Below are 11,910 nucleotides of genomic sequence, written 5' to 3'. Positions count from 1 at the left end.
AACGCTAGATGGGACTGGTTGTTCTGTATTTTTCTCGGTGACAAAATACAATGTCCTCGAATACTAATTTCTCATACAGTTTGTTTCACCCTCTCATTAATTCCTTTGAAAATATTTTTAGGAAATCATTTTGAATAGTTGGAGAAACACCTCTGTCCATCTAGTCAGTTCTTTACAGACTTTTCTTTGGTTGTGGCAATGCCTACCTTGATATATGTTGTGTTCTTATTTTAAATATTAAACTCCTTTTTCCATAATGGTTCAAAAAGCAGACACCTTCTTATGCGACTACACCTCTTTGCAGCACGAAGCCACCTGTGGCCGACATAGCTGTATCCTGCCCTATACTATGCCCTGTGACTCATTTCCTCTTGCGAAATTTCTACTTCTTGAAATTTGTTCTTGAAATCTCCTACGCTATTCAGCAATATCCTCCTTTTTGTTTGGCCTTACCTGTGGATTTTCTCCTTCTCGTTTGGATCGTGTTGTTAAGCCATTAGGCCTAACAACAACATGGTTTCGGATTAGGAAAGGAAGGATTAGGATGAAGTTTCCTTCATCTGTAAGAAGTGACCTGACCGTCTTAATATTTCTTTCATTAATGCCATAAAAAGCGGGATCGAACCGGATTTTCCTTACGGCTCATTTTTTATATACAGCCGCCAAAGTCTGCTTCATTCAAATCCGTTCTTATTACCATTTCTTCGTTGTCGGAGGATGTCCTTCTTCTTGTTTGACTAAAAAAATACGAAGTTTTGCACCTTATCTTCCTTCATCTGCGAAACGAGATCTGACCATCTCAATCTTTCTGACATTATAAACCTAGAAGGTGGAATCGAACCACATTTCTTTTATTGTATATTGTTTAAAGTAAGGTGCTGCCAAGCCCATACAACCACCTCCTACCTAATTTGAAGATGTCTCCGTCTAGCCCCTGTTGCTGGACTGTAAAGCTGAAGTTTTGCTATCTATTTTCCTTCATCTGTATAAGATAACCTTAAACCGAAAAACATAACATACGCATAAAACATAAACATAATCTTAACCTTATGTTCATTATAGGCCTAATCAGCGGGATTGAGCCACACTTTTGGCACAGGTTATTCTTTGACATACGGTCCTCCAAACCCCGTACCGACTTGTCCAAAAATTTCCCACTGCGTTCAGATAAGTCAAGAATTTTTGTCACCTTTATACCAAATACAAAAAGTTGCGTTTGAACAATTTTTATGGCACTTGGTATTAACCAAGTGACATATAGCGATCGCAAATTCTGTCGGTCTGTCTTTCTGTCCCGGTTTTGCTACTTCAGGCACTTCCAGGCAAGCTAGGACGATGAAACTCGGCATGAAATAAGGTACCAAATAAGGTAATATGAAATAAGGTATGAAATAAGGCTTGAAAATAAGGTATTTTTAACTTACGAAGGAGTGACCGGATCTTAATGAAATTAGAAATTTGGAAGGATATCGTGTCCCAGAACTTCTATTTTAAATCCCGACTGGGTCTGGTTACATTGGGAGGAGTTGAGTGGGGGAATCTAAAATCTTGGAAAACGCTTAGAGTGGAGGGATCGGGATGAAACTTGGTGGTAAAAATAAGCACAAGTCCTAGATACGTGATTGACATAACCAGGACGGATCTGCTCTTTTTGGGGGAGTTGAGGTGGGGAAGGGTAATTCTAAAAATTAGAAAAAATGAGGTATTTTTAACTTGTGAAAGAGTGATCATATCTTAATGAAATTTCAAAACTTAGATCTCAAAAGACCTCAAAACTTAGATCTCTTATTTTTTTTTTATCCCGACCGGGTCCAGTGGTAGAAAGAATAAGCACAAGTCCAAGATAGGTGACTGACATAACCGGGCCGGATCCGCTCTCATGGGTGGATTTGGGGGGGGGGGGGGAATTTGGAAAAATTAAGAAAATGAGGTATTTGTAGCTTACGACCGGGTGATCAGATCTTAATGAAATTTGATTCTAGAAGGATCTTGTGCTTTAAAACTGATTTTAAATCCCGACCAGATCCAATGACATCAAAGGGAGCTGGAGGGGGAAGCCGGAATTCTTGGAAAACGTGAAATTGAAGTATCTTACGAATGGGTGATCGGATCTCAATGAAACTTGATATATAGAAGAATATTATGTCTCAGATGCTCCACTTTCAATTCGAATCGGATCCGGGGACATAGATGGTTGGAGGGGGAAACAGAAATCTTGGAAAACGCTTGGAGTGGAGATATCGGGATGAAACTTAATGGGAAGAATAAGCACAAGTTATAGATACGAGATCAAAATAATTGGTACGGATCCGTTCTCTTTGGGGGAGCTGGGGGTTGTTAATTTGGAAAAGTTAGAAAAATTGAGGTATTTTTACCTTAAGAACGGGTGACCGCATCTTAATGAAATTTGATATTTAAAAGGAACGCATGTCTCAGAGCTCTTATTTCAAATCCCGACCAGATTTGTTGACCTTGGAGGGAGCTGGAGGGGGGCAACCAGGAATCTTGGAAAATGCCTATAAATGTCGTAGATACGTGACTGACGTAACCGGACAAGATCCGCGCTCTTTGGGGGAGTAAGATGGTTGGGTTCAGTGCTTTGGCGAGTATGGTGCTTCTGGACGTGCTACCACGATGAAAATTTATAGGCGTATCAGGGAGCTGTACAAATTGACTTGACAAAGTCGTTTTCCCCGATTCGAACATCTGGAGGGCTGAAGGGAGAGGGAAAATTTATAAAAACTAAGGTATTTTTAACTTGTGAGTGGGTGATCAGATCTTAGAATTTTGCTAGAGCTCATAGACCATATGAGTTCTTGGCTCTTCCGACCTCGTCACAAGTGCCGTATGAGATCTTAGCTCTTGTTATGTTTTATATAAATAGATAAATTAGATACTTGTAATAAATTGTTTTTCAAGGAGGGGTCGTCGGAAAAGTCTTGATACAGGGGACATTTCCACCCTTTCTACCTCTGTGCCTATAAGCACCTGAATACAGGGTGTCCACAAAGGACACATAAAAATTTTTAAATTTACTAACTCTAAACGAATTTTAATGTCAGAGCCTATACTGCAAAATGGTCCAAATTTATTCTTTCAGCTGATGGTAGGAGTTTTTTTTTTCATCAAGGATCTTGGAAAATAAATGGAAATTTTCAGAGCGTCTGAAGGGTAAAATGAAATTTATTTGCTTTGTTTTTAAAATTGCAGGTCAAAGGGCTATAGAATTCATTGTTCAATGTGACAAAGATGCTCAAATCCCTATTGAGCAAAAAGCAAAGGTAATTTGTCTTTCATTTATTCATTTATCAAGTTTTCATTTATTTTATTTCATATTTGTTATATATTTTTTTTTGCAATGTTTATCACATTTTATATGCTCGATTATTTTTATGTCGGCTTTGTTGTTCTACTCTTTATTTATTTATTTGTCGCGATGAAAGATTTTATTGCTTTTCGTTTTTCTTGTTCAAAATAAAGTTTGGATTTACTCTTTATTTTCTGTTATGCATTCCTAAGCAAGATACGTCATAAAAGTATTTCCATATAAATTCATAAAAAAAAAAAAAAAAAAAAACTCAAAATAGGGAACAAGGATGGTAAAAATTATAACAGTTTGCCTCGAATAATCTAGTCACCTACAAGTCCCTATAGCTAATAGAATAATTGATATTTCCAAAAAAAATTGATACTCTTAACGATAAGCCAATAACTAATAATTTAAAGCGTTCAATAATCTTAATAATAAACAAGTTAATCCCTAGCTTAGAGTTTTAGCTATTCCATGATGCATACGCTTCTTTCCAATTCCAATTTGTCAACAAAATGTTAGGGTTAATCTATATTTTACTCATCGAACCACTAGATTTTATTCAATTTACTACCAATTAATTAATGGTTGCGTTTTCCTTCTTCTACAGCTGCCGGGAAAGTTACACTTCCAAGAGCTCCATGGTGATATATTTTTGTGTTCATGTTCTGCTGAATTTTAATACACGTTCTTCATCTTTTAAATTGGCTGGCGCTTGAAGAAAAAATTCGAAAATTGAAGACCTTCTTCATTTAAAATTGAATTCTCGGTCTTTCCTAATTTTATAAGACGTATATGGTTTTCTAAGTTTTCAGTTAACCAATTTCAAAAAACTAATTTTCGTTTTTGGTGTCCTTGGTACTTAAAAAATAAATTGATTTTTATTCTACCTAAATTATACCTAATCAAATATGTTGTATTTATTACGCATGAATCTTTTTAGTAGCAGTGGAAGACTAAACACTGAGCTTTAAATATGTTGCACTTTGTTATGACTAGGAGCGATAATGTTGCATAAAAGTTGGGCTTCTATGTCGAATTCGTTACTGGACTATCATACGTTAGTAGCAGATTTGTCTTTGTACTGAAAAGGAGGTCATGGGTTCGACTCCCATCTATGGTTACTCTCGAAACAGTCTCGAATGTTTCGAAATCTCGAAACATACGGAATGTTTTGATTTCTGAATGAATTAAAAATTCTTCGGAAATAGGAAGATGGTAGCTTTCTAATACTATAATCTATGGCGCTGGGAAAATTCTTCCTATTTTAGGGTCTGGATTGATGTTTTTCTTTGTTCTGACTCTCATGGTCCATTTTTTATACGAAAGAGTCCCAATTTTTGGGACTTTCGTATAAATAATTTTCATTATCCTGTTTTATAAATTTTTCTAACAAAACTTAATTTATTTTTCTTAGGATTATCCATGCTTGCTTATCATGGAGGTCCACACTTCGATTGTATGTGCCAACGAAGAAAGCGACAAGGGTCATGTATTCGAAGAAGTGGAAACAGATGAAAGCGGTAAGCAAAGAAACGCCTTTTGTTTTGTGCAGCCTAATAGTATACGTGCACGTTTTCAAACTGGACAAAAACGTATTATTAACTTCAGTTAGTTGGTGAATCATATCTCAAATATGCCTATTTGGCGTATATTTTGATGTTTGCTAAGTATGGGAAGGCATATCCAGGGTAGAGTTTGGTTTCAGATCGGCCTCTGTGTAACAGATGTGTAACGGATGGATATGAAACACATTAGCGTTATTGGCACTTTATATCTCATACCCCTAGTTCCAGCTTTCCTCTTATCTAGTAAAAGGTTCTTAAAAATAGACATTTATAATAAAAAAGCTATATGGAAAAATTGCTTTAATACTACAGTTAACTTGACATGTTACAGCTTGGATATGATTTTTGAGTTATTGGAATTTGTTTTATACAATACTTATATAAGATTTGGGGGTGATTTGTACAAGCAAATTGTGGGAATTCCCATGGGGGGGAATGCCAGCCCATTTATAGCTGACTTGTTTTTAAGTCAACTAGAATATAAATATATGATGGATAAGAATAATCCGATTAATTTAAAACATGCTTTGTCAAATAATAAAAGATATTTAGATGATATTTTGGTCTTAAATTGTAAGGATTTCATTGATATTTCTAAAAATATATATCCATCAGAGCTTATTCTTGAGCCTAGTCATGGCGCTAGTCATGAAGATCATTTCTTAGATTTAAATATTAATATTTGTGATAATAATAAATAAGTTTTAAAATGTATAATAAAACGGATGATTTGGATTTTGAAGTGATTAGTTTCCCATTCCCAGAAAGTAATATACACTCAAATATCACATATTCAGCGTTTTTCTCACAGTTACTTCGTTATGCAAGGATTTGTAGTAATTATATTGATTTTAAAAATAGATGTAAAATCTTAAGCCAAAAATTGATATCAAGAGGTTTTTCTGCAAATAAGTTAACTTGGCAATTTAAAAAATTTAGTTTTCATTATAACGAACTTTTAAATAAATATCAAAAGAATTATCTAGAAATACTTAAAGAAATTTTCAACTAATTTCGGAGGTTCGAGAAATGTTGTCGCAGCGCCATTTATTTTGAATTGTGTTTCTAATTGAGCGGATTTTCTTAAAAATTAGCCACATGGTAAAGATGAATTCTATAATTGTTTAGTTCATTCAGGTTTTTTTGCAATGTGTTAATATTTGTGATTTGGTAAAATTTATAATATTTAGTTTACCTATTGTTGCTAAAGGGAGGGATATATTAACAGGATAAGCTTGTTTTGGTTTTACTTGGTTGTTTTACATTTGCTGTTTTTTTTTCTTTCATAGGCATATATTTTGGGGGTGATACCTAACGCGGGGATGCCATGGATATTCTGTGGTAGCCACAACACTGTGCTGGGTAGAGAATTTAGAGTGGCGAAACCCTATATAGGCCAGTGTATTCTCCTGATGAGCCCTTATGTTGGGTGTTGCCTCTGAATTATTTGTCTATATCATTTTTTCTATTGTTTGGTAAATGACGACTTATACTTATTGACGACATGGCTGCCTGTCCATGGATTATTCTTTATGGTTAATTGTGTGTGGCTATGCTGTTTGACCTATGTGATTGTATGGATGAGTAAGGTTAAGGCCTCATTCAAGTGCTGGTCTATATTAATCACTAATTTAGGAAAACAGTCTTCCTTTTCTCCTTCTGTCTCTCTTTTTTTTTTCTTTTTTTTTGTGTTTGTGCTGTTGCATTGGTGATTTCTCTTTTCATGATATATACATATATATATATATATATATATATATATATATATATATATATATATATATATATATATATATATATATATATATATATATATATATATATATATATATATATATTTTATATTTAAAAAATTTAGTTTTCATTATAACGAACTTTTAAATAAATATAAAAAGAATTATCTGGAAATACTTAAAGACATTTTCAACTAATTTCGGAGGTTCGACAAATGATGATGCAGCGCCATTTATTTTGAATTGTGTTTCTAATAGAGCGGAATTTTTTTAAAAATAGCCTCATGGTAAAGATGAATTCTATAATTGTTTAGTTCATTAAATTTTCTTTTTCTTTTTTTTTTTGCAATGTGTTAATATTTGTGATTTGGTAAATTTTATCATATTTAGTTTACCTATTGTTACTAAAAAGAGGGATATATTAACAGGATAAGCTTGTTTTGGTGTTACTTGGTTGTTTTACATTTGCTGTTTTTTTTTTCATAGGCATGTATTTTGGGGGTGATACCTGAGACGGGGATGCCATGGATATTCTGTGGTAGCCAAAACACTTGGCTGGGTAGAGAATTTAAAGTGGCGAAACCCTATAGACCAGTTTATTTTCCTGATGAGCCCTTGTGTTGGGTTGTTGCCTCTGAATTATTTGTCTTTATTATTTTTTCTATTGTTTGGTAAATGACGACTTATACTTATTGACGACATGACTGCCTGTCCATGGATTATTCTTTATGGTTGATTGTGTTTGGCTATGCTGTTTGACCTATGTGATTGTATGGATGAGTAGGGTTAAGGCCTCATTCAAGTGCTGGTCTATATTAACCACTAATTTAGGAAAACTGTCTTCCTTTTCTCCTTCTGTCTCTTTTTTTTTATGTGTTTGTGCTGTTGCATTGGTGATTTCTCTTTTCATGATATATATATATATATATATATATATATATATATATACATATATATATATATATATATATATATATATATATATATATATATATATATATATATATATATATATATATATATATATATATATATATATATATATATATATATATATATATATATAGTATATATATATATATATATATATATATATATATATATATATATATATATATATATATATATATATATATATATATATATATATATATATATATACCCACTCTGTCCCTAGAGACTTTGAGAGTTCTATTCCTTTTAAGATCTTTATTTTGATTTATTTGTGTTTATGAAAGAGTTGAGTTTTAAGTTAGTGGTAGCAGGGTACATGATGTTGTATTTAAGTTTTTGTTTTTAAACCCTTTCTGACGTTAATATTAATTGTTATTATTTTTTTGTAGATTCGTTTCATTATCCTCCGTCCATATCATACATACTGTGATATTTGGGGGAATGTGTTTATGTTAATTTTTTAATTAATATTAAATTAAATAAATAAATAAATTGTTTTTAATTATAGGAAGCTCCAAATCAAAGTTAAAGATGGAGACCATAGGACAAGATGCTGCAAATGATGATATAAGTGTGATACATGTACAAGTTGAAGACAATACGTTCGATAGTACAGACGAAGTCATTAATGTCACTAGTTCCTCAGATATTGAAAGGAATAGAGCGAATTGCACTCCAGTTGACGATAATACTTCGGAATATTTTCCTCTGTCGAGGTATAATTCTAGCTCAAGTATTCATGAAAAGGTTTCTGAGCCTCAGACAGGATCTGGGAACGTTGACAATTTAGTTTTGTGGTTGAAACATGTTGAAACGAATGAGTAAAAGAATTGTTGTGTTGCTGTAGATCAAAATGGCTACTTCACGCTAAACTAGCTCCAGGATGACGTAATCTGTTAATGAATTTGCTGGAAGAAATTTGGTTTTGCTTATATTTTGAAATGTTTGGTTGGCTACTACTGAAAGAAGAATTTGCTGGCGACCTGACAGAAGCGAATTTCCGCCCTATCAATATAGCGTATGGGGGATGTGGAGCTAATTCTTTTTGCAAAAAGTTGACGCAGGTGTAGGAGAAGACGTTCTAGAACTAGTTTCTGGATTTGTATATTTGGTTAAGTAATTTCCACGCGGTCCTGCCTCACTTGCGGTGTCGGTACATGCTTTTTCTGCAAGACTAGATTCGCCTTTGTAAAGCATTTCAAGATACATTTGACAGGAAGGGTTGCTTTGAGCTTGGTTTGATAATAGTCTCTCATTTATGGTGTTACTAAGCGATGAGCTCTGATTATAGTCAAAGAAAAAAGGAAAGTTACTGGCGGCAGCAGCAGGTTTTCCATGCTCAAAATGACTGCTCGACTGATAGTTATAAAATGGCGTTCTATAATAGGGCTGCTTTGGCATAATAGTCAGAGTATATCCCTGATAAGATTCAACGTTACTTAATGAGTCATTTGTCCCGCTCAATCCTAATCTATTTTGACAAAGAAAATCATGATAAGACAGAACTTGAAAGTTTGTAGCAGCGTCTTCCGATTTCAGAATCCGCATATGATGAGTATGAGCCAAAATATTTCCAACTTTTTCTGACCAAGTGTGATTATTATTCAGAATTGAGGTACCAGGATGATCACCTTCATCTTAGGTCGGATTTAAATCACGAAAATAGTTTTTCCAATATAAATATGGATCATAGTAAGCAAGCGGAAAAGGAAGAAAGCTGGGTTGCAAATCTGATCTACTGGCACCTTAAGAGCTTCTACCTAAGACAGGTTCTTTCTTTGGTATAGTCTGACACAGCAACATTTACTAGTGTATGGAAATTGCTCCAATTTTTAGAATTAAAATCGAGGTTTGAACCTGGAACGTCTTGAACCTGCTGAGGCTGCTCCTCAAGTATGAGTCCTCTCTGATCAACGCTAAAATTATCATTTACAGCAGAGTTTTTTTCAACTAGGCAGATTGAGTAATTTGAACTGCAAACCTATGGTCGTAGAGTCGTTTAATGTAATGAGAGAACTCATTTGAAAGAAACTTACCATTTTTTTTGTACCTTCTGTAAGTAACAAATGATAATATTAAAATAAATTACAGTTTTTGACAAAATCTGCTTCATTTATAAGATAAGTATATTTCAATTACTGTAACACGTGTAGGAAAATATGCTTCTCTGGGGTATGATGTCATATTTGACTGACTCCGTTACCTGCTTTCCTAAAATATCGTCATATTCCTTGAAATTCCGTCATAAGCCACTCTGTTTAAGGATTCTTTCTTTCTCACCTATGTGGCATAAAAGTTAATCAAATAGTATTTTTAAATTTTTGGTTACTATGGGCTGAATTTCTTCTTGAATAGGTTATAACGAAGACTGCAGCCATGATTAAACATCTCTATAATTATTCAGCGCCCTACTATTGGCAAAAGAAAAAAAAAAACAAAGCAGGAGAATGAAAAAAAAAAGAGAGGCATCACTGCTTCTTTTGCCAAAAAGTCATTTTCCTTGTTACTCAATTAGGGAGCTTTAATTCGTGTGATTTTTGAGTATGGTGATTCCAATGGTTCAGATTTCTATTTCTATGCGACACTACTATTGTTATAATTCAGGCAATTTTTTATTTATTTTTAATTTGCTTATATTTGTTTTCTCAACAAACTTTTATCCTTAGAGATTAATTTGAATAATAGTTATAGTTCCTGAATCAGGATCAAATGACGGTTCTTCCTAACTTGACAGTTTTTTCGAAACGCGTTTTTAAGTTTATGGTTACTAATGACTAGGGTTCGTTCTTTACTAGATTGCCCCTAAGGAGCTAATTATGAAGAACTGATCGTGAGCAGCATCCAAATTTCACCTTGAGGAGTGGCGTCCTAAGAGGAAAGGGGAAAATTATGGCCTATAATGATAAGGGGCAAATTATGGCGCATAACAGGAAATTATGGCCTGGTAAGCAACATGCTGGAAAAATAAATTGAAGAGTCTAGCCTACTCCGAAAATCAAATGTTTGGTTACCATTTATGACATTGTTCTTAAAAACGAATCTATAGTTAATAACAGGAGAGAACCCAGGGGGGAAAGGGATACATCCCCTTCCCCGCGAAATTTGCCCTGTAGGGTCGACGTTCTTAAAGTTCTTGAGTAATCTTATAGATCAAGAAGTCTATGGCCCTGTTTGTAAATTAGTCATCCATGATTTCAAAACGGAAATAAAAAATTATCGACTTTTTCAAATAGAAACTGTTGATGGATAACAGTACCTTGGTTGATACAAATGTTAGTTGGAATGGGAAGCAATTAAAGTACTTAAGGGGACAAGGTTATGATTGAGCTTCGTCTGTGAGTGGCCAGTTTCAAGGATGGGCTTCTATAATCCGTGAAAGCAAAGCTTATTCTTTGCTATCTGTTATTGAGAGATACAGTTTTGTTGCAGCTTTGGTTACTGTCAGTAAAGTTTTTAGTCCGTCACACAATTTATCGACATCTTTACAATCAGAATCTATGGATCTTGTATACTTTCTCAAACATTCTGATGATCTTAGGAGCAAAGACATGAGAGAGAGGAGTGAAGCTATGTTTCATCCACTTATTGCTGAAGAGATTGAACTGTGTCAGGATTATAAAATCAGCATTAGAGTGCCCATTATAAGCTCCAAAACAAATGTATAGGAATAATTACGCAACAGTATTAGATGATTCTGAAACGTATTACTGACTTTCTGTGGTTATCCTATTTATGGACTGCTTTCTGCAGCAGCTGCATAAGCGATTCCTTAGTCACAGAAAGTTGCTGGAGTCACTGCTGCTAAGTTAGCTCTGTGGAGGAGGATGTGGATACAATCGGGAAACTTGGCATCAAGATATTTCATAGTTTGCTTAAAAGAATATGACGATTCTCTACACTCTACATCAATTTTTGAAGATTGTTGCAACAACCCCCGTCACAACGGCTACGTGCGAGCGTTCTATTACTACCCTGAGAAGAGTGAAATCTTATACCAGGAGTGCCTCAGGTCAGGAACGGCTTAATGGATTTACTTTATTATCCATACACAGGGACCTTCCAGTCTCTGAGACTAAGTGGTTGGCGAGCTGGTGTGAGAATTATTTGTCCAAGGGGCACGGTTCAATCCCAATTGTGAGACTCTGTAAGCTCAGCCAGAGTCCACCCAGCTCTAAATGAGTACCTGGAGAAGTCGGATAAGCAGAAAGGGTGTGTGAAAGGACAGGATAGTTAGCCCCCTGCCCCCCATTGCACTTCCTGGCTAAAAGGCCATGAAACAGATCAGCACCGCCGGTTTGAACCTTAAGGGTCTATTGACATCTTAATTACTTAATTAACTTATTAT

General features: G+C 34.4%; 1 protein-coding gene across 1 annotated transcript; it reads left to right on the top strand.

Annotated features, from left to right (window-relative positions):
* Window positions 1-256: 256 nt before the first annotated feature.
* Window positions 257-9,630, top strand: LOC136034053 (uncharacterized). Its single transcript, XM_065715155.1, has 4 exons — window positions 257-332; window positions 3,211-3,281; window positions 4,728-4,833; window positions 8,074-9,630. Exons 1-4 carry the CDS (start codon window positions 257-259, stop codon window positions 8,388-8,390), a joined length of 570 nt encoding a protein of 189 aa, XP_065571227.1. The 3' UTR covers window positions 8,391-9,630.
* The last annotated feature ends 2,280 nt before the right edge of the window (window positions 9,631-11,910 follow it).

The sequence above is a fragment of the Artemia franciscana genome, chromosome 2 (assembly GCF_032884065.1).
Source record: "Artemia franciscana chromosome 2, ASM3288406v1, whole genome shotgun sequence".
Classification (NCBI taxonomy): Eukaryota; Metazoa; Arthropoda; class Branchiopoda; order Anostraca; family Artemiidae; genus Artemia; species Artemia franciscana.
The sequence above is the reverse complement of the archived record's forward strand: the minus strand, read 5'-3'. Positions and strand labels throughout refer to the sequence as shown.